General features: G+C 37.1%; 1 protein-coding gene across 1 annotated transcript in view; it reads left to right on the forward strand.

The window, feature by feature from the left end:
- The window catches only part of galns (galactosamine (N-acetyl)-6-sulfatase), a 44,764-nt gene that overhangs the window by 4,633 nt on the left and 15,682 nt on the right, over nucleotides 1-24,449 (forward strand). The window contains exons 3-11 of the mRNA XM_048186380.1: nucleotides 56-130; nucleotides 1,976-2,078; nucleotides 2,566-2,709; nucleotides 3,269-3,335; nucleotides 3,446-3,573; nucleotides 7,702-7,841; nucleotides 8,277-8,380; nucleotides 15,250-15,386; nucleotides 15,644-15,746. Coding sequence (XP_048042337.1) covers nucleotides 56-130; nucleotides 1,976-2,078; nucleotides 2,566-2,709; nucleotides 3,269-3,335; nucleotides 3,446-3,573; nucleotides 7,702-7,841; nucleotides 8,277-8,380; nucleotides 15,250-15,386; nucleotides 15,644-15,746 — 1,001 coding nt within the window. The remainder of the gene's footprint in view (nucleotides 1-55; nucleotides 131-1,975; nucleotides 2,079-2,565; nucleotides 2,710-3,268; nucleotides 3,336-3,445; nucleotides 3,574-7,701; nucleotides 7,842-8,276; nucleotides 8,381-15,249; nucleotides 15,387-15,643; nucleotides 15,747-24,449) is intronic.

Here is a 24,449-nt window from a genome sequence, read left to right on the forward strand (position 1 = left end):
TATGTCTTTTGTGTCTTTGATGTTTATAATCTGCATAATTTGTATAATTCCACAGCCAGGGCCGCTCTGCTCACGGGAAGACTTCCTGTGCGGAATGGATTCTACACCACCAATGCTCATGCTAGGAACGGTATGATCGTAAAACATTTGCTTCTTTCCTCAGCCCTCCTTCACTGTTTTCAGTAAATCTATTCTTACGACTTTATGGTCCTATAATCAGTAAAGTAACGTGAGTTATGTAATCGGATTACTTTTTTCAAGTAACAAGTAATGCATTACTTTTAAATTTGAATATGAGTTACTTTTTCAAATAAGTAACTCTTTGTTTTTCCATTTATTAACTGACACCTCTTTTTTTTGTTCTTTTTTTGTCTTCTCAAGACAGTTCGATTGCACCCTATGACGTCATTTTCCGTCATGAAAATTTTTCCGCCATTTAGAATTTTTCCGAAAAACCTTCTTTTTTCGAACTCCTCGTAGGCCGTTGCTCTGATTTTCACGAAAATTTAACCAGATCATCTCCAGACCATGCCGACAATAAGTGACGGAATTCAAGTCGATTTGTCAAAATGTTTTCAAAAAATGCACAAATGAATTTTACAAAACGCTTGTGAAAATAGACGCAAGGCTGTATCTTCTCAACGTTTTATCGTATTCAATCGAAACTTGGTCCATGACCTGAGGTAATATGCTGCGTTTCGTCACAGCGCCACCTACTGGCACAGAGATACAAAAAACGGCTATTTTTGCTTTGCAATATCGGGCATTTTGGGCATCGGCCATTTTGAATTTTGATATAAAATGCTGTATTTTATGAACGCATTAGCGTATCGTTACGAAACTCGGTATTAGTCTTCAGCACTAGCTTCAGGGTAGCGCCACCTTTTGGTCAAAAGTTATAACGAAATTTCCAAAAATGCTTATAACTTTTGAATAAATTAGACTATTTTAATGAAACAAAATGGTTTTAAAATATTCTTTGGCTTATGCCGAGAACATAGATACCAATTTTGCCATATTTGGCCAAACTTCCTGTCCACCATTTTGATTTTCTTTAAAAACCTACTTTTTCAAATTCCTCGTAGACCGTTTGTCCAATTTTCACCAAAATCGAATGGTATCATCTTCAGACTATGCCAGCTAAAAGTTATGGATTTCGTGTTGAAAGACAAAACCGTTTTCGTATATAGCAACAAATTTCAGGCATGATGCTAAAACGAATCTTGAGGCTGTATCTCTGCAATGCTTTGGCATATTGACAGCAATATTTCATTTCACAAATGCCTTTAGATTTGCCAAAAATATAACTATTTTTTGTTAGTAAAAAGGCACAAATTGCAAATAGCAGTATTTTCTTTGTGTAAATAGTGCCAGATACTATTTTCACCTTTGTATTGTAGTATATTATAAAACAATATGCAATAATAACATATTCAGTGTATGTGATTATATTACTAAACTCATTAAACGGATGCCACCTTATCGGGACAATAAAGCCCACGCTACACCTACCCGATGATAAACACTTTATTCCTAATAATAAATAGCCGTTATGCACTTTATTTCCACTTGTCGAATATTTTCTTCATTTTTATTTAAAATAAATGCCTTTCTGATCTGATATGTGATGGGAAAGGGGAGAGGAATTTGGACGAGTTCGAAAAAAGGTCGTAAAAAGCCAACTCCACCCGTCTTTCTCTCCACGCCACTGATCCTGTTACCAGACAGGTATCTTTTGTGATTTTTGTCTTGTCCAATCAGACATTGTTGGGCGGAGTTACTGTAAATAGTGTCTGCAAACAAGGTGGGCTATTTGCACTTAGTGCAAGCCCAGACCGGGTGAGAAAAAGTAACGCAAAAGTAACGTAACACATTACTTTCCATAAATAGTAACGCAGTTAGTTACTTTTTTAGAGAGTAATGGAATATTGTAATGCATTACTTTTAAAAGTAACTTAAAATTTCTCTCCGACAGCATACACACCTCAGGAGATAGTGGGGGGAATATCTCAGGACGAGATCCTGCTTCCAGAACTGCTGAAAAAGAAAGACTATATCAGCAAGATCGTCGGCAAGTGGTGAGATTCCTGCAGCTCCTCTCATGATGAGATGTCTTTCTCTGAATAATGATATGGGCTATAATAGAATATGAAGCAGTATAACATTTCAAACGATAGAATGCATTTTTAATTCCATAAAAAGCTTATAGCTTCACAGAATTTTATATTTCATATATATTTTTTAATTATTTAGGACTTTTTATTCTAGTTTTAAATATCTAAGCTTTTGTCAAATAAAGACTCATGAAAAAATATTGCTTGATCACACTGGAAATGGAATGACAAGTTGCATTATGGGATGCAATTCCATGCAATGTGCACTGCTTGTTTACCTATTGTCATATGCATTGCAAGTATATTTAAATACATGTTAAGTTACATTTGTAGTTAGCAATTAATACATAATTTGATCATTTTTAATAGTTTTATTGATGAAATTTCTTGCCTTTTGAACATACCTGCAGTCTTTATAAGATTTAATTTTAATCTTTATCTCCTGTCTCAGGCACCTTGGGCACAGAACTCAATACTTGCCTCTGAAGCATGGCTTTGACGAATGGTTTGGTGCTCCCAACTGCCATTTCGGCCCTTACAATGACAGCTCCCGTCCCAATATACCCGTCTACAACAACTCTGAAATGAAGGGAAGGTGAAGTACAAACATAATGCATGCTAAGAACACCTTAGAAAACCGCATAGTAACATGCTGTAAATCATGGCTGTGATGTTTGAATATCAAGCACCTCCAGAGTTTGTTTGGTGAAGTGAATTTCCTCTTTCCTCTTGTAGCAGCTGCAGTGTAGTATCTCGTTTTCTGCTTCCAAAGCAGCCATATGTGCATTCTGGGTCATTGGCTCTGGCGATAGGGCTAGTTTTGCGCTTAGCAGTGGGTTTAATCAGCATGGCGTGTTTGAGTATGGTCAGACAAACACACACACACGCACACCCAAGAGATGACAGGTTGTGTGTTTGGACACCTGGAACAGCCGGAGCATAAGAGAGTCGCCTCTACCGCTCCACGCCTCACAACGCACGTGTCTTCGGAGACAATTTACTTCTTCGGTTTCACTTCGTAATCACACCCTGGTGCAGCACTTGGTTTAGGAAGCTCGTCATTTGGAACAAGAACTCATATGGCGCTGGAATGAGTTTGTGGGGATGGTCTCATTAGATCTGCAGGAAGTTTAGATGATCTGTGTATTTTGCAGGTATTACGAAGACTTTGAGATTAATGTGAAAACAGGGGAATCCAACCTCACCCAAATCTATCTGGAGGTGAGTTTTCCTGTTCATTGGCTTGATTAATGTTTATTTGTGTGGATCAGTCATGGACAGATGCACTATGGGATGTGCCTGATGTTGGTTTTGATTCTATCTGTCTCCAGGAAGGCTTGAAGTTTATCTCTCAGCAAGCCACGGCCCAGCAGCCCTTCTTTCTCTACTGGGCTCCAGATGCAACTCACGCGCCTGTCTACGCCTCAAAACACTTCCTGGGAAAGAGTCAGAGGGGGCGGTATGTGAGAATTATCATATTAAACTGCACGGCGTAACTCATTTTGCATGTTTGTGATATGCACATGAATGATACTTCAAATAATATGGATTAGATTGGATAGAAAAGGCGTGCTATTACGTTACACTACTGGTCAAAAGTTTGGAATATTTTTTTTTTTTAATGTTTTGTAATGTACATTAAGATTTTTATTGTCTGATTTGACTTATACAAATTTTTTGTACAATCGCCAATTATGTCGCTTAACGGCAGTGTTTTGGAATGTTACTTTTAAAATGATGCTCACGTTTTTACTATTACAGCTCTCAAGGTTAACTAATCATGAAAAGTGTTGATTATAAAAGTAGTTTTGGCGCAAGTCCAGAACTCAGTCACTGATAAACTTGCGCCGTTTGATTGACAGCTCTAGCGATTGTAAAGGGAGCGTTCTTTGATCGCTTCCTATATATAATTTAATCGCTGTTTAAATAACCGATTATTTTCATCCTACTAAGAGAAACAACGTGAAGTTGAGCGTTTAGTCACTGGTTTGATTTACTGACACATACACAGCAAAATCACTAGAGTTAAATCAACTCTCTAGATAGTGTTAAAGTAACACTGAAGCAGAGTTAAAGTTAATGAGATAATTAAGCGATGAATGAGCATTAGTGATGAACACCTGCTGTTAACAAACAGAATAACTGAAGAAAAGATAATCAACCTCTGCTGAGATCTTGAGAGATATAATGTATTTTAGCTTCAGGTGATTTCACCTAAGGCCGGGTTCACACCACAAGCGTTAGCGGCGTGTGAGCGTGAACTGCAGCTGCAGAGACGCGCGAGTATTCACACTGGAAGCGTTTGTACAGCGTCACAGCAGCGGCTCGAAGCTACATATAAAGTGATTTAAGTTCTTTACAAAGACTGCTATAAATTTGTTTTTATAAGTTGGTCATTGTTAAACTTGATAGTCTTGAAAGTTTGTTAACATGCAAGGTGTACAACACTCGCATATAATCGTAAAATAAATAAAAATATAGCTGCAAGCAGCAATTACGGGGCCAAGCACAAAAACGGCACAACAACCAGCCAACACGGCCGTGAGCATCAGACCAACTGCAACAGTGAGCAAATAAAGACCTAATAGGATCATTTTAGGCAAAAGAGCTGAAAAATCACATATACAGTCAATAATAAAGATTTACTGGTTTATCACTTTCCACCCATAGGTGGCGCTGTGAACAAATTCATGCAGTATGGTCAGAGTGGGCTGACAATGACACTTGCAAAGTTTGGTGTCAATATGTCAAAGCAAGGCAGAGATACAGCTTCAAGAGTGGGTTTTGCATCATGCCTCAAATTCGTTGCTCCGGTGTACAAAAATTATTTGACGTATTGACTTGAAATCCATAATTTTTTTGTCGCCATTGTCTGAAGATGATATGGTTCGATTTTGGTGAAAATCGGAGCAACGGTCTAGGAGGAGTTCGAAAAAGTAGGTTTTTAAAGAAAAACAATATGGCGGACAGGAAGTTCAGCCGACTATGGAAAAGTTGATATCTATGTTCTCAGCATGACCCAAGGAATCTACTGAGACCAGTCATTACAATCAGTTAATATAGTCAAAAGTTATTAACATTTTTGTAAATTTTGTTATAGCTTTTGACCACAAGGTGGCGCTTCGCCAAAACTTTTTCAGTATTGTCAGGGCATGGTGCCAAAGACCCATACTGAGTTTCGTAACGATACGCTAATGCGTTCGTAAAATACAGCATTTTAGCACAAAATTCAAAATGGCCGATATGGGAAAATTGGATATCATTCGACTCGGCATGATGCCCCGAATCCAAATATATGATTTTTGGACAAACTCATCAGAAGTTATAAGCAAAAAATTTTCATATCTCCGCACCAGTAGGTGGCGCTGCGCCAAAACACTGCATGATGCCTCAGGTCATGCTTGTGATGACATGTACCAAGTTTGGTCTCAATACGATAAAGCGTTGTGGAGATACAGCCTTACTTCTGTTTTCGCAAGCACTACGTACAATTTGTTCACGTGTTTTTCGAAAACGGTTTGAGGAATCGACTTGAATTCCATAACTTTTTGTCGGCATGGTCTGAAGATGATCTGGTTCAATTTTCGTGAAAATTGGAGTAACGGCCTAGGAGGAGTTCGAAAAAGTAGGTTTTTCAGAAAATTCAAAATGGCGGAAAAATTTTCATGACGGAAAATGACGTCATGCGACCCAAGGAATCAGGAAAAAAGAATTTAGTTTCTAGCCCTTACAGTTCAAAAGTTATTAACATAAACATGAGTGCAACTTTGGACAGCTGGTGGCGCTAGAGGGATTGAGTTAGAGACTCCAAATTTGCTATGGACACAGTTCAGACTGTCCTCTAACTGTGTGCCAAATTTCACAACTTTTTACCATACGGTTCTATGGGCTGCCATAGACTCAAGAGCGGAAGAAGAAGAAGAAGAATCGAAAATAAAAATAAAAAGAATGCCAACAGATACAATAGGTGCCTCCACACCTTCGGTGCTTGGCCCCTAAATAAATAAATAAAAAAGCCTTGTGTCATCCATTGCTGCACACAAATGAGGTAAGCTTTGTGTTTTACATCATCTGACGCATGAACATGTTTACAACACAGCAAACTCAGCGAAAAAGGCAGCAAACTCGGGTTTGATTTGGGTATGCAAGAGCATATATAGCTGTCTGTGTAATAACTAAAATAATGTTTATATATCATATTTTCTGCCTAGTTTAGTTTAGTTTTTTATAATATACCATACTTTAACCCAAACTGAATAATTAAAAACAAGTTTAAATGAGTAAATCTTCTATAAATATTTTTTCAGTTATAGTTCTTGTGTTTCTCTTTTCTTCATTGATTCTGCTTGTTAACAGCAGGTGTTCATCACTAAAGCTCAATCATCACTTAATTAAATAAAGCTCAACTGAGACATTCACATTGTTGAAAATAAATGACCATATTCCTGCATTAGGATCCTTTGAAAGGTAATGTTATTTTAGTCCTGTATCGCTCTTCTCATCTCACTAACACGCCAGTGGGCGGGGCTAACGTTGCAATGATGAAGTAGGCGTTGATTTCTTCTGAGGAGGCGGAGTTTCACCTATCTATAGGCACATTCCTGGATCAGTCGTTCGCTGGACCTGGTGTCAATAAAAGCTTTTATTGGGGTAACATTGGAAGCTTTCAGTTCTGAAACTTACAGGATATTCTTATAGTACAATGATCTCTTATGTATCAAAAGCTCAGGGAAAAGTTGATTTCTCAATTAATGACCACTTTAAACAGCATATAAATCAAAGCTGCCTCAGATTAGGACTGTGAAGCTTTGGAGGTGTTGATGGACTCAATCTACTCCATCTGTGTTTTGAATCCAGTCCAAATGTAGTCTTTGACAAAAATGCTTTTTGCTCACAATTTTTATGAAACTTACACATATTCAAGCATTGCATGAAGCTACAGTTTAAAAGCAGAAGGTCTGTTCTTCCTTTTGATGTATTGTATGTTCAGATATTCATACAACAAAAATATTCTGTGAGCCATGAAATTTTTGTGAAAATGATCAAAACGCTGGCGGGGAAAGAGTTGTCGGCTATAACATAATTATCATTTTGTCCAAATATTCTGCTTCTGTGCATTCCAGTTTTGTATTATAGAAATGACTGGCTAATGAGATGTTATTTTTCCTGCTCTGAAGCTAGAATAAGGGCTGGAGGCTTCATTGGTAATCTTGTCTGCAGCTGTTTAGTATTCCGCCCAGTGCTTTGGAATACTGGGGCTTCAGTAAGCATACGTTTCTTCAGAATGCTAAATGAGGCTTGTGTTGACAGAGGAATGGATCAAGGCTGAGGGGTATTAGCCAGGTGCTGGCGGTGGAGGGATTCAGCCTGACATGCCGCATCTTAAAGTTTTATAACCAGCGCACATCTATCTGAGACATCTATCTTCCTCCATATATCACATCCATCTGTCACAGGACGGGTTTCAAACGTGGGCTAATTTGACAGAATTTGTTATGCTGTCTGGGTTAAAGCAATTGAAGGATATGCGGGGTAATTTTTAATGGTTTGGTTGAGGTGGTAAGACACTGTGTGATTTGTCTTGTAGTTATGGCGATGCAGTGATGGAGCTGGATTACAGCGTTGGCCAGATTCTGGCTCGACTGGTCAGTCTGGGCATCCACAAAAACACATTGGTGTTCTTTACCTCGGATAATGGGGCAGCAGTGATGTCTGGACCACAACAAAGTGGGAAACCATTCACATATCTCCACCTCATACATTAACACACCTAACACACCTTTTTATTTAGTAATTTGGATGAATAGAGTCAAATCAAACATGCATCTCCTGCATGCTTCTCAATGTGCTATTTCTTCATTATTTGTCTATGTACATGTGCGCCGTACATTGCATTGTATCTAGCTGTTTGTCTTGTTCTATAAGCGTCACATTCTTTAGACAAGTCATGTCAAGCTTTAAAACGTATCTCAAGACCCTTGCGTTCTGTTCTATATTCTGCTCTCTCAACTCATCTGTCATGTACGCTCCCAATACACCTATTCAATTTCTTTGTGTCACGGGTCTCTTTTGTAAAGATTATTTGTCAGAGATGAATTGCCTGTACTCCACAGGCGAGGCTTTGAGTTTGAGATTCTGTCCTGTCCCTTTTTTTATCCTCAGGCGGCAGCAACGGTCCGTTCCTCTGCGGGAAGGAGACTACATTTGAAGGTGGGATGAGGGAACCAGCCATTGCCTGGTGGCCTGGACGGATCCCTGCTGGCACAGTGAGAATGATCCCAAGCTGTTTCACTTAAAAGTCCCAATTGTGCTTTCCAATTCTCTGTATTCCATCTTTCCACATCCTTAAAACACACCTTACACATTTCTGTCTGCTCCATCTGAGCTTTATTTAGTGTGCAAAAGCTCTTAAACATCAAATATGTTCATTTAAGGTTAATCAATCAAATTATTTTGCATGGTACGACAATATAGATGATCTGTGAAAGAATTGTCACTGCCCCGATGCGTCGTCACAAAGTTTATCATTTTAACGTGTTTTTAAAGGTGAAATATGTAAGATATTTATATTAAAGGTGCCCTAGAACTTTTTTTTAAAAGATGTAATATAAGTCTAAGGTGTCCCCTGAATGTGTCTGTGAAGTTTCAGCTCAAAATACCCCATAGATTTTTTTAAATAAATTTTTTTAACTGCCTATTTTGGGGCATCATTAACTATGCACCGATTCAGGCTGCGGCCCCTTTAAATCATGCGCTCCCTGCCCCCAAGCTCTCGACTATAATACAGTGCATAAACAAAGTTCACACAGCTAATATAACCCTCAAATGGATCTTTACAAGATGTTCGTCATGCATACTGCATGCATGCGTCGGATCATGTGAGTATAATATTTATTTGGATGTTTACATTTGATTCTGAATGAGTTTGATAGTGCTCCGTGGCTAAAGCTAACATTACACACTGTTGGAGAGATTTATAAAGAATGAAGTTGTGTTTATGAATTATACAGACTGCAAGTGAAAATAATTAAAAATGAAAATAGCGACGGCTCTTGTCTCCATGAATACAGTAAGAAACAATGGTAACTTTAACCACATTTAACAGTACATTAGCAACATGCTAACGAAACATTTAGAAAGACAATTTACAAACATCACTAAAAATATCATGATATCATGGATCATGTCAGTTATTATTGCTCCATCTGACATTTTTCGCTATTGTCCTTGCACAGATCCAGACGTTAATACTGGCTTGTGTAATGCCTTAAACATGGGCTGGCATATGCAAATATTGGGGGCGTACATATTAATGATCCAAATGTTACGTAACAGTCGGTTTTATGTTGAGATTCGCCTGTTCTTCGGAGGTCTTTTAAACAAATGAAATTTATGTAAGAAGGAGGAAACAATGGAGTTTGAAACTCAATGTATGTCATTTCCATGTACTGAACTCTTGTTATTCAACTATGCCAAGGTAAATTCAATGTTTGATTCTAGGGCACCTTTAAGTGAACATAAACAGTTGATATACTGCATAAACAGTAATGGATCCGTGTATTAGCTCTTAAAGTGACAGCAGCCTATTATACCTGCTGCCATCTGTGTCATTAATGTTAATCGAACAAGAATGCAAGGTTACGTAGGTCAAGAATAATTATATTTTATTTGTTTTTTGTGTTGGGGCAAGTGAATATTTTGGCAGGGGAAGTAAACATTTGAACCACTGGCTAAATCCTTAGCGTTGAGCACTGTTTAGGAACTGTGTTGGAAATGGCCATTTTTTAAATATCGCAACCGAATAATATTTACGACGTTCAGTTGCGTTTTAAGCTTTACCTTTGTCAGGACAATCATCAAATTCCTTATCAAATGTTGTCTTTTTTTTGTCTTTCTTTAAATTCCTTATGATTCCCAACTCTGGTCTCCTTTCCTCCCTCCTTTTCCTGATCCGCAGAAGCTGTGCGCTTCACAAATGACTTTTAATTGTATTAGGGGCAGCTGTGACACGGGGCTGTGGCGTGGGGGGATTTTTGGAGGAGGGAGCGCGGGAGCCTCGCTAAGCCTGCCCCCGGCTCATATCTGAGGGGTGTGCGGGGTCCTGATAGCACGGCGGAGTGACGAGGGACAGGAGGATTGGGAACGTCTTAAGCGGCTAATCTGTTTGTGTGTTTGCTGAGGTTGGATTGAGCTGTAATGAGGGCTTCTGTATCTGAATATGCCAGGCGTGCCGGATAAAGAACTGAAGGGAAGAGGAGAGCAGAGAGGAGTGCTGGGGTATGCTGGGATGTGCCAGGTGTCTGGGCAGTGCCAGAGTGGGATAAGCAGGTGTTTCACACTGTTAATGTTTGTCTTGCAGTGGCAGGCTGGATTTTGCCCGTCCCGCTCCGCTCAAGTGTGGCTTTTTGTGATATGTGTGTCTTCTCGTCCATTTCTCTTATGGGGGGCATTGATGCCCTTTTTTGTTTTTAGTGAATTCGGTAACACTTTATTTCGATAGTCCACTTTAGACATTCTACTAACTACAGGTAATTATGCAACTACATGTCAACTAGCAGTCATTAAAGTATTAGTAGACTGTCTGCTTAATATCTGCAAACACTTTATTTCGATGGTCCCAAACAGACATTCTACTAACTATTAGTAACTTTGCAACTACATGTCAACTTATTCTCCTAACCTATATAATGAGAGTTAGTTGACATGTAGTTGCAAAGTTACTTGTAGTTAATAGAATGTCTAAAGTGGACTATCAAAATAAAGTGTAACCATGATATTTTTGTTCCATATTTACAAATAAATCAAATAGAACATGTATTCTCAAATAAATAAAACAAGATTCACAATTTAATATTCAGAGTTTCTTAGAAATAAAGCAACTATATGATGAGATTGGCAAATATTTTTTAGTGGATTCACATTTATTTCTTTGCTGTCTTGCTGTGATGAATGCTTTAAAATCCTCAAATGTACAATCTACAAATAAATCTGCACAGTTTGCACAAAGATCATGTAAATTTATTGTTTTTGGGTCGAGTAACTTGACTAATGTTATAGCAGGAAGCACCTAAGGAAAACAACAAAATAAGTAAACAAAATATGTTATTGTGAACTCTGTTACGAAAACTAAGTTTCCTACTGAGTGGCATTGTCCACACTGTAACCCCTAACACTCATAATTGTTAATTGGTTTGAGTAGGACAAACTCGAATGAAACAAATTAGTTAAATCAAATGAACTTTTATGAGTTTTTAGAACTTTCTTTTTCATTTGAGTTCAGGAAACTCACACATTTTAAGTGATCTGAATTGTTCATTGTTTTGAGTTTTATGAACTTGTTTCTTTTAATTAAGACAAACTTAAATTTAACAGAAACTGGGCTGGGATTTCTATTTCCCAGCATGCTTTGCCATGACACTCGAAAGGGAGAATAAATGCTAAAATTAAGTGTTCTATAATGTTTTTGTTTTTTTTTGTGCAAGATTAATATTAATTGGGTGATTTAGTAGTGTTTAATGCTAAATGTTGGTGCTGATAGCCTTGGGGGCAGTTAAGATTACATGATAATTTTAAGTTTAATGTATTAACTTACTAAAAATTTTCAAGTTAAGAGCAATTAAAATGTATGATACAAAATTGAAATCTGCCAGTTCTGCTTACTTAAACTTTGAATTTCTTAACTTAAAAAAAAGAAAAAAAAAGATTTAACTGATTACCTAAAAATGTTTGAGTTTTGTCACCTTATTTGGGTTTATAGTGTAAAAGTGCATGATGACGGCATGGCAACAACACTCTACTACAACAACTCTTCCTCTTCTCTAAAGCAGCCCAACATGGCCCCGCCCCCTTTGTTGTGTGTTCTCGGGGGCGGGGTTTATGTAAATGTTGGTGTTTGTGATGTCACCAACCCAGGAAGAAGCTCGTTGTAGTCCCTACCAGCCGTTTGTTGTAGTTCTTAAACAGAAAATATCTCTCTTTGCATTGAACTTTGAGCATCATAACTTTGCAGATGTTGTTTATGCTCAAACAGCAACATTACACACTAACTAAAGTTAAAAACGTGAAATCATAAACAACCACCCCTTTAAATGATCTTTTGATTCAGGTAATCGTCTAGTAGCAGAAGACGTTATTAACGAAAGTGATTCGAGACTTGACCTTGACTTAGTTGGACCAGAAACATGCGTGATGCTCGGCGCACCTACGGTTCACTTCAGCTATCGAGTGACGTGAATATAAAAATAAAGAGGTGGGGGGTGTCACCGTCCCTCCTGTTGTGTTTATCAGCTCAGAGACGCACAGACTGAGTGCATTAGACAGGGCTCGCAGGTCTGTCTGCTCAGATAACCAGCGTCAGCCCAAGACACAGAGAAGAAGAGAAGGAAGAGGAAATTAACTGGAGATAAAGACATTTTCATTTCCCTTTTTACTAGTCCCATGTTTTTCGTGTGTGCAGCTGGATAAGAGCAGCTGGTGGTAGCGGCTAGTTACCTTTATTAATTGTTCCCTTTGATTTCTCCTTTTCCTGTGTGTATAAGTATGTATGTACGTATGTCTGTGTGTGTGTGAAGCCTGAGAGTGAAGATAATGGAATGTACTGGCTGTCTGGCAGTGGTGGTGAAGGGAATTCTGGGAGGCTGAAGTAGGCGACGTGTGTGTGTGTGTGTGTGTGTGCGCGGCAGAGCCAGCTGCTCCGTGCTGATAGTGCTATCTGATTGTGAGCGTGCCGTTTCCCTCAAAGGCCCGCTCAGGAGAGAATAGAATGGAAGATCAAGGATGACAGCGAAAAAATGGCATTTTATCGGAAAATAGTTCAAAGTTTATAAATAAAATAAAGCCTTTTTTTGCAGCAGGACTGGGGAGGACAGATAAAGCAGCAGTTCCGGCCTCTGTCCCAACTCTCCTTTCTCTTCATTTACAGAGATGTTAGTGTGGTTTATAATAAACCTGCGAGCGCAGATTAGAGCGGGAACTGAAGAAGCACGTCATTGTGGTTCTGCTCTTCTAAACGGCCGCCCTGTCTGTGCTTCGCCGTTTTAGAGAAGCATCGATGCATTTGCACTGGTGCATGTCTGTGTGATTTGCTGCATGGCTTGATTTATTGACTGGTTACTTGACTAGTGATAGACCCATATATCAGCTGATATTATGTGATATGACAGATAATTGTGCTCGCTTATCCAATTAACCCTACTGTACTAATACGCAAAAAAAAAAAAAAAAAAAAAAGAAGATCCATATGGTCAAAACTGCTGATAAACCTGTTGCACAGAATCCACTACATGCCTTCTGTCGTCTGATTGATAATTTAGATGTTTTAGCAAGAAAAAGCCTTTTAGTAATCACAATTATTTTGGTCAATATTGTAATCATGAATTTTTAACACGATTAGAGGGCGAGATGACCAAAATCTTATACCAGTGATTTTATTTTTTATTGTATATTTTGCTGGGAATAAATTTGCGATGATATTAAAATTTAGGTACCAGTGAAATTTCACACTTCTTGATTAAAAATTAGGCTAATACAAGTAAAAAAAAAAAAAAAAAAAAAGTAAACCGTCAGTTATGCAATAAAAAAAACGAAGAAAATTGCAAACAATAGGACAAATGCAATAGGAAAAAAGTTTTAAAATAAAATAAAACATCTTCACTGTATGAATTAAATGTACATTGATTCAATTCAATTCACATTTAATTGTATCGCGCTTTTCACAATACATATCGTTTCAAAGCAGCTTTACAGAGAATGCATGTCAACATTACAATTTAAAGAAGAATGCAGTTAGCAAATAATGTAGTAATGTAGGCAATTAATTTACAAACACTGTTAGCAGTTTACTGATTCTTATTAAAGCTACAAAAGTTATTCAGTCAAGAGCTGTGAGTGATTTTCTCTTTATCATTTGTTGTTTGATTAACGTTAATGACACAGACGGCAGCAGGTTTATTAGGCTGCTGTCACTTTAAGACCGAATGCACTGATCTAATACATTGACATGCATTCAACTTAGGGCTGCACGATTAATCGCATGAGATTGTCATGCGTGTCTTGTCAGTAAAGCCGGTTCTGTGATTAGCGGTAAATGTCCATCACCTGCTTTCAAATGGAGCGGCACTTAATATACAGAGCCGTAGTTCGCGGACAAGCTACGCAATATCGCGTTCATAATCGCAGATGAATCGCCTTCGATTAATCGTGCAGCCCTAATTCAACTGTTTGTTCACTTGGGACATAACTGACAGTCCGTTATGTCCTAAGTGAACAAACAGTTGGATGCGTGTCAATATATTAGATCAGTGCATTTGGTCTTAAAGTGACAGCAGCCTAATAAACCTGCTGCCGTTTATGTGAATACTCACCATATTTTTTTGGTGTGTATTTGACCATTTTGGCATGTATCCGAAGACAAAAGTCATGCACAAAAAGCCGCTTAAGGGAACAGCGCAAGTTCTCTTTGACATCTTAATGCGCAGCTTAATAACGCTTTTTAATATTAAGCGTGACCCGGCGTAGACTGCATTTTACGACAGTCACATTATATGATTTGACTCATTTAGACATTAAGGAGGGTCGAAAGCACACTGCTTTAAAGGAAAGGAACGAAATATGGCACAATAATGTCACACTTTAGATTAGTGTCCAATTCTCACTATTAACTAATGATTATCTTTTTTAAGATAACCTAATTACTGCTTATTAATAGTTAGTAAGGTTGTTAAGTTGAGGTATTGGGTAGGATTCAGGGATGTAGATTATGGTCATGTAGAAAAGGCTTTAATATGTGCTAATAAACAGCCAATATCCAAGTAAAATGCATGCTAATAAACAACTAGTTAATATTGAGAATTGGACCCTTTTATTTGTTGAAGCCAAAATGGAAATCAAAAATAAATTGCGGTTAATCGTGCAGCCCTGACTTCAGGAGCTGCTTCAGATTCTTCACTGACTGTCATTCACGTAGTTTTAAAGCCTTAAAAAAGTTAAAGGACATACATTTTATGGGATAGAAAATTGATTTATTCATTGATTATTGTTCAATAATGATTGATTATACAATGCAGAATGATGCACGATAACGAACATGCTCTGACATGGCACCGCATGGCTCCTTTTAAAGTGTTTTGTTCCTCAGGTGAGTCTTCAGTTGGGCAGCGTGATGGATCTCTTCAGCACGAGTCTTTCTGTGGCGGGCGTTCTTCCCCCTGATGACCGTGTCATTGATGGTCTCGATTTAAGCCCTGCACTCTTCAACGGCTCACTGCAGGACAGGTAACCACCTCAAAGCACCAATACAGTCAGCAACTTCTGCTTTGCTGCTAGCGTAACATTTCTGAGGTGTTCCACTGGGAAACAAAATGATTTTGAGGGAAGTTAAGGTCTGCTGTTAAAGCCACTACCTGGAGGTTTTGAGAAAGAAACCATCCATTTGTGAAAGGTGCTCCACTGAATACATATTGCCAAAATGGGATGAAGCAAGAGTGGTCAGTGTTGGACTTAACACAAGGTTTCCATTTTATTCCCAACAGACCCATCTTCTATTATCGTGGCAACCAGATGATGGCAGTGCGGATCGGGCAATACAAGGCGCACTATTGGACTTGGAGCAACTCGTGGGAGGAATTCAACATGGTCAGTGATTGCATATTCTTCTCTTTCTCTGATGATCTGAAACCATGTGCCTGAGTGTTCAAAAGCAATTATAAGTCATTTAGATAATGGTCAGTGTTGTTCTAAGCTAGAGTGTACAGTTCTCAAAAAGCATCAGTAAAGAAGTGATTGGTTGTCTTAAGTGAAAAATAGCTGGTTGTCAAAGAGTTTGATATGAGTTTAACGTTTTCAGAATTAATTGGCAGATATTTCAGCGACAGTGTTGAGAAGTTCCTTACTGTGGTTGAAAATTATGTAATGGTAAAGATTTTGAAAAATAACTGCAGAAAGGCCACACTGCAGATATGCATTTCACGTGTCGACAAATCAAATTAAATCGGCTAACTTGTTTTTGCGAGGAAGCTTTAATCTACGGCACAACATCGATGCATCAAAAAACAAAAAATAAAATTAATTTAATTTAATTTAACAAAAAAAAAAAATTTTTAATCAAACTTTAATTTACAGAATTGAATTAGAACAGAATATATCGATCTAATAAATAAAAATAGCCTAATTAAAAATATGAAATAGTCATAATCAAGTCACGACTGCAAAATGCAGGGGAACATATATTCAAATAATTAAATTAGATAACCCAGAGTGATCAATAAATAAATTAAAATTAAAGAAATGATTAAAATAATGAAAGTATAGCCAGAATTGTCAACTTTGTCTTTTTAACTGCAGAGACAATAAACACTAAACAGTCTTTTTAGCTAAACATTCACAGCATCCAAAAATCTAATTACAACCGGCTGAAATGTTTTGAAATCACTTGTACCCTACCTGATTGAGAGAGAAAAATCCAGTCTTTCACGTAATCTGCCTGTGTCCGTTTGAGTCTTTTCAAATAGCGCGCTAGTCAGCTAACATTAGTCAGCTCAGTAATGTTGGCCGGCAGAAGCGCGCCGCAGTGTTTGTCGTTGTTGAGTACTAGGACATGTATCATACGTTTTTTGCATCATCTTTTACCATTTCAAAGTGCATCCAATTCTACTCTTTAGATTTTCTTATCCCAGACTAGGCATGTGACGGCATCAAATTTTCATGTTGCGATTAATTGCTGAAGCTTTTATCACGGTATACGGTATTATCACGATATTGAAATAAGTTGCAAAAAAAAGTGTTGTCATTGTATAACAGGTTTAAGAACTCTTTTTGTAATAATAATAATAAACACTCTGAATGTTTAAATACAATAATGCAATACACAAAAAATATATAAAGTTAAATTTTCAAACAAATTAAAGTGCAAAAGAATTAGGCAATAAAGAACAACAGGTAACACTTTACAATAAGGTCTCATTATTTAATGCATTAACTAAGATTGAGCAATAGCTACATTTGTTACAGAAAGTATTATTTTTTTGTTAATGTTAGTTAAGAAATACGACTGATCATTTCAGGTACATTAAATAAGTTATTTTTATTTTAGTAACAGTAACTAAGAAATTAACATTAACTACGAATAACTAATGATTTATTAGTATTTTTCATTGTCAGTTTGGTAATAATGAGCCGTATGTCTCAAAGCTTTACTGAACAATAACAAATAATCAGAACATTTCTAATCATTAGGGCATGTTGTAGTCCAGATTAAAATATATGTTTGGAGTTAAAAACTTCACTAGCAGCTGGCTTGTTTGCGGGGTTTCCGGGGTAACCGCTGCATTTCTGCTGTTCCATCAGCAGAGAGTGAACGTGCGCTTTCATTCAGCGCGTCTCCTTCACTCGTTCCGTCATGTGCTTCTCGTGCACATTGGGCTCGTTTACATCTGAGCACGTGTACTGCGGTGTTGTGCATTTTATACGGTTGATGGGGAAAGTATTCTTAAATGCATTATAAAAATTGGTAATAAATTATTATTTACGTTTTTTTGAAATGCCCACGATAACAATATCGTGCATATTCATTATCACAATATATCGCATTACCGAATATCGGCACAAGTCTATCCCAGACATTGTTAAAGATTTAATCCCTGCCGCCAAGATGCTCCTCTGTCGGAGGAAAATAGCTTATTATTAACCTATTGGGAGAGAACCGGTACATCTATGTAAAATCAGAGATTGAGCGCACCCATATCTTATTTCATAGCACCTCTGCGAAGATTCAACTGTGAGATTGATAGTCAAATCAGGCTTCTCTTATCGAAGCATCGAATCGTTGACTATTCAGGGTCACCCCTAGCAAATAATGACAATTTTTGGGTGAACTATGCCTTTAAATATCTATTATCAACCAATATATAACAAATACAGTAAAGGTCCGTTCATGCCATGTCGGAATTTACAATTTAGAATTTTCAAATTCTGACTTTGCTGCAGATTCATATTGCCGTTGATACTGTTGTCATAGAAACGCTTAATTCCGAGAATGTCACGTGTTGTCATCTCATAATTACGGTAATTACGACATGCAGTGAACGCAGCTTGTGTTAGAAAATCTGCAACATCGGCCGATAACAGTACAATATGTTACAAATACTGTACATATCTACAAGGGATTTTTCAGAACCCTTCATCATTTGCCTCAAATTGTTTGGCTTTTCTTTTAGCTTGATGAACAAAAATATCCCATAGACTTACATTAAAGGATTTTGGTGCCAATAACCAACCTATCCACACCACACAGAATACATTGGCATCATGGTGGTGAAATTTGTACAACGAATCAAAGCAAATGTTATAATCTATATATTATTGTCTTACGTTTCCCTGATTTCTTGCCTCTTGATGCAGTAATTGCATTTCAAAATGCACATTAGCGTGTTAATGTTATCTCAAAAACAATGCCTTATCAAATAGACTTGAAGATCAGGCAGTAATGAATATTAATGGAGCTAATGGAGTGGGACCACTTCTGCAAACACGCTTCATCTATTAGCTCGCTATTCCAGCAGCATCCTTCATGCTGTGAGCTGCATTCTGTCAAGCCCTCGGGGACACGTCTGTCTGTCTGTCTGTCTGTCTCTGTCTGCTTCGTTTCTCATTAAAGTCACACAACACGCGTACATGTAACCCCTGTCCGCCGTCAGCCGGGGCCGCGGGCTTCTTCTCCGAATGCGAAGGTTTGTTTTATGCCCCATCGGTTGCTTAAATTGCTCTCTCCTGGATGGCCGCTGAATCAATAGCAGCCCCCTTTATCAGCTCATGTGAACTGGAGTGTAACTTCACAAATAATGGTGGCTGATTGCTTGTGAGCTGCCAATCGATTGTTTGAGCTCGCCTCTCACGCCGAGGACGGAGCGGGTTGGAAGCTGGAGTCTAGTCCTGATGGTTAATGTGTTTTCGGGAGGTTTCACCTGCTGCACACAAGAGATGCACACAAATTCAGACGCATTTTCACCTCGAGTACCATTTGGCGTGTCCCTTTGCCCATCGTTTTTAAGCTCAGCGCGCCGAAATTGATTTGAATGATTGCGGGTGACGTCAGAGATTAAGCGTTCAATTTTTTTGCTCATATTTAGGCAGTGATCCATACTGCACTACTCTAAAAACAAGGCTCTTGGTTTGTTTCCTGTTAAACCCGGTTGAAATGATGGCTTAATAGTATCGGTCACTTGGGTGAATTCCTCTTGAAACCTGTGCGGATCAGCGAGGTGTGAAATGAGAAATTTCACAGTGTAAGTGCTTTGCATCCGATGATCCTCCTGCCAAACCGTTGAGCGATAATATGAAGTATTTTAGTGTGCGTCACCTCACCTAAGACACCTGAGAATTCTTCTCTTAAATTACACATTTCACCAGTTTCACTGTATTTAATGATTAGAAATCTGAGCTTTGATTGGCAGCTGGGCTTGGGAGTTTTTTTGGCAGTAAGGGATTGTCGTATGACAGGGTTTATGGCAGCAGCTCTCTAGTGTAAATACAAACCCGATTCCAAAAAAGTTGGGACACTGTACAAATTGTGAATAAAAACAGAATGCAATGATGTGGAAGTTTCAAATTTCAATATTTTATTCAGAATACAACATAGATGACATATCAAATGTTTAAACTGAGAAAATGCATAATTTTAAGGGAAAAATAAGTTGATTTTGGCATCAACACATCTCAAAAAAGTTGGGACAAGGCCATGTTTACCACTGTGTGGCATCCCCTCTTCTTTTTATAACAGTCTGCAAACGTCTGGGGACTGAGGAGACAAGTTGCTCAAGTTTAGGAATAGGAATGTTGTCCCATTCTTGTCTACAGGCTTCTAGTTGCTCAGCTGTCTTAGGTCTTCTTTGTCGCATCTTCCTCTTTATGATGCGCCAAATGTTTTCTATGGGTGAAAGTCCATTTTCCATTTCAGTACCCAGATCCTTCTTCTACGCAGCCATGATGTTGTAATTGATGCAGTATGTGATCTGGCATTGTCATGATGGAAAATGCAAGGTCTTCCCTGAAAGAAACGACGTCTGGATGGGAGCATATGTTGTTCTAGAACTTGGATATACCTTTCAGCATTGATGGTGCCTTTCCAGATGTGTAAGCTGCCCATGCCACACGCACTCATGCAACCCCATACCATCAGAGATGCAGGCTTCTGAACTGAGCGCTGATAACAACTTGGGTTGTCCTTGTCCTCTTTAGTCCGGATGACATGGCGTCCCAGTTTTCCAAAAAGAACTTTAAATTTTGATTCGTCTGACCACAGAACAGTTTTCCACTTTGCCACAGTCCATTTTAAATGAGCCTTGGCCCAGAGAAAACGCCTGCGCTTCTGGATCATGTTTAGATATGGCTTCTTTTTTGACCTATAGAGTTTTAGCCGGCAACGGCGAATGGCACGGTGGATTGTGTTCACCGACAATGTTTTCTGGAAGTATTCCTGAGCCCATGTTGTGATTTCCATTACAGTAGCATTCCTGTATGTGATGCAGTGCCGTCTAAGAGCTCGAAGATCACGGGATTCCAGTATGGTTTTCCGGCCTTGACCCTTACGCACAGAGATTGTTCCAGATTCTCTGAATCTTTGGATGATATTATGCACTGTAGATGATGATAACTTCAAACTCTTTGCAATTTTTCTCTGAGAAACTCTTTCTGATGTTGCTCCACTATTTTTCGCTGCAGCATTGGGGGAATTGGTGATCCTCTGCCCATTTTGACTTCTGAGAGACACTGCCACTCTGAGAGGCTCTTTTTATACCCAATCATGTTGCCAATTGACCTAATAAGTTGCAAATTGGTCCTCCAGCTGTTCCTTATATGTACATTTAACTTTTCCGGCCTCTTATTGCTACCTGTCCCAACTTTTTTGGAATGTGTAGCTCTCATGAAATCCAAAATGAGCCAATATTTGGCATGACATTTCAAAATGTCTCACTTTCAACATTTGATATGTTATCTATATTCTATTGTGAATAAAATATAAGTTTATGAGATTTGTAAATTATTGCATTTCTTTTTTATTCACAATTTGTACAGTGTCCCAACTTTTTTGGAATCGGGTTTGTAGTTGCTATTTATACTTAGTACAAATAGCAGCAGATACTATTTGCACATTATGAAACAGTATGCAATAATAACAACATGTTCAGTGTATATAATTATACTTATTAAAATCATAAATGAATGCTTCCACATTGGGACATTACTTGTCCCATTCCCTAAAGCCGTCCCCTAGACCTAACTCTACCTAATAAACACTATATTCCCAATATTAAATACCCGTCTGGCATTTTATTTCCACTTTTCGAATATTTTCTTAATTTTTATTTAAAATAAATGCAAACAAATAGTATAGATTATCGATTAGCTCCAAGAGCAAAATCAAGTGTTTTCAAAGCAAGTGTATTCAAGAGTAGTTTTTTTGGGGGGTTTTTCTCCACTACTGTCACTTACTGGAGTTTGGTTCCTTGCCGCAGTCTCCTTTGGCTTGCTCAGTTGGGGTCTAAAAAACAATTCATATTCAGTAATATTATCGATTTAACTGCACTGACACTATCGGATGACAGCCAGATTTGAACTGAACTGAGATGGATGATCCACACTGTTATTGAACTGAATTTAATCAACATTGAACTGACTTGAGCTGAATATAATGACACTAGTGTCTTCTGTAGAGCCGTTGATAGTCAAATTGAACTAGTTTCATAATTGATGAACTTTGCAACATTGAAAGTTATTGAACTGAATTGAAGCAATATTGAGAAAAAAAAAAATCAGTGGTGTATAAAGTACTTGAAATCCATACTTGAGTAAAAATACAGATATCTTACCAGAAAATGACTTTGGTAGAAGTTAAAGTCACTGTTTAGAATGTTACTTGAGTAAAAGTTTTAAAGTATGTGATATTTTTTGAACTTAAGTATGAAAAGTATTTTTATTTATATATATTAAACATACTGAGTATTATTTTTAGTATTGAAAGTAAAAGTAAATGTAAAATATAAAAGGAGCGAAAAATGTTATTAAAAATTGTTCTATACACAGTTTGAGCATTAAGATTGTGTTCAGTTTTAACTCTTTCTTACATTTTGTTTTCTTTGAATTACAATAAACATTTTGCCATTTTTTTGCCAGTTTTACATATAAAAATACTAATATATTAATTATGCATTGATCATTCATGTTAATTCATAGTGCATTATAACTAATGTAAGAGACAACTTTAAAATGTTAAAATGTAAATGTTGAAATTAAAAATGAACAATACTTTTATTAACCTTATTTAATGTTACAAATCGACTCTTATTGTAAAGTGTTGCCATTTCATATAAATCCAAACAGTCATGCTTAAAAATTACCATCTTTACACACAAAGGCATAGGTCTATTATATGTATACTTTTACACATTCATTTGCCTCTGTTTTTAGATTTTTAGATTATCTAATTAAAATATGTGTTACAGCGCTGATTAAAAAAAGAACTGAAATCGAATACATTTCTGATTTATGTTTCTGTCGCTGCATGATGAGGATACCGTGTAAATATGCAAATTCGCTGGATAATGAATGCATAACAGTGAACAAATGGATATAAACTAATGCAAATCAATGGTAACAATCGTGACATTAAACAGTTGGTGTTTTTGTCACATTGTTTAAACCGCTTGAGATACTAATGTTAGCATCCTCTCAGCCTTGACGACAAACATATTGTTCTCCACTATTGTAACATCTACTCAACAAAAGAATTGCTTTATAATTGATATGAAAACATGTACTGTAGTGTACACTGTATAACATACCGTTTTGTTGTCCGTTTTAAATCCGTTTTTGAAGTGTCCAGCTCTGTGCAGCACAGCCTCACGTCACGTGTCAAAACAAACTCTACGAGCATCAGTGTTAGTTTTTATTTCGCCTCTAGAGGTCGCTCTCGTGCTGTATAATGACAGCGCACTCTTCTCAGCCGCTCCAGCAACGGATGCAACCAAATCAACCGCAGTTGTTCTTCCAACTTTATTTTGTAGTAAGTAATGAAAATGCTTTGGGAAAATGTATCGGAGTAAAAGTATACATTTTATTTAGGAAATGTAGTGGAGTAAAAGTAAAAGTTGACAGAAATATAAAAACTCAAGTAAAGTACAGATTCTCCCAAAAAATACTCAAGTACTGTAACGAAGTATTATTACTTACTGTTACATTACACCACTGAAAAAAATTAGCTGAATAATGACATTATTATCTTCTCGCAGAGCTGTTTTACAGCTGAAATTGAATTTATTGCTGGAAAAAAAAATAATTTTTTGATTAAAGTGTGGACGATTCGATATCAATTCTCAAAAGCCATGAATCGATAATTTTTCTGTATTTATTTCCACAAATATTTAACATAATATCTGATTGACATTAATCTTACTACTAGTCTTGTCCACTAGATGTCGTCCTCTTATTTACACGTCTCAGACAGCAAAAAATAAAATTAATTCTCTTTCAGGTCTCTTTGCACTAAAACTGACAAATTCAAACAAATTTATCTTAAAATGCCCGCTGTGGTGAGTATCCTAGTAAACATAGTCGCTTATGGCTTAAGTGAACATAAACAGTAGAGAAAGAAAACACACGTGTATCAGTATATTGGATCCGTGCATTAGTCTTAAAGTGACAGCAGCCTAATATTCCTGCTGCTGTCTGTTTTTATCAATATTTATGTTAAATCAATCCACAGAAGACAAAGAAATCACTCACTGTGATAATAACTTTTTTGTAACTTTAATTAACCTTATTTAATTTGTACAGTGAAAATTATATGCAGTGTTTTTACAGTTGATTACTTTATTCAATTTCTGTACTTGAAAACTACTGTTAGACCAACGTGAATATTTAATTTAGTCTATTGTATTTATTTATTTGTGTTATTGCTTGTAGTTTAAATATTTGTTCTTTTTTATTAATGACTGTTTACTTGTCTTTAGTAATCTTTGAAATGATTTATATTAGTAGTTTTAGCTGTGGTTTCGAAATTGGAATCGAGAATCGTTAAATTTTAAAGTTTTGCTGACATAACCTTATTTATTACAATACAATTATACATGGGTCAAAAACAATAACTATTTTATTCATTTATTACTTTTTTTGTGATGATGAAATTGAATAATTGAATTCATTGAATCAAGTCGAAAATTGAGAATCGAATCGAATCAAAAGGAGATCTTGTGAATCGAAATCAAATCATATTGGATCGTTAATTTTAAATAAAAATTAAGAAAAAATGTGAAAAGTTGAAGTAAAGTGCCTAATGTGTGTAGA

Source organism: Megalobrama amblycephala, linkage group LG3 (assembly GCF_018812025.1).
Source record: "Megalobrama amblycephala isolate DHTTF-2021 linkage group LG3, ASM1881202v1, whole genome shotgun sequence".
Taxonomy (NCBI): Eukaryota; Metazoa; Chordata; class Actinopteri; order Cypriniformes; family Xenocyprididae; genus Megalobrama; species Megalobrama amblycephala.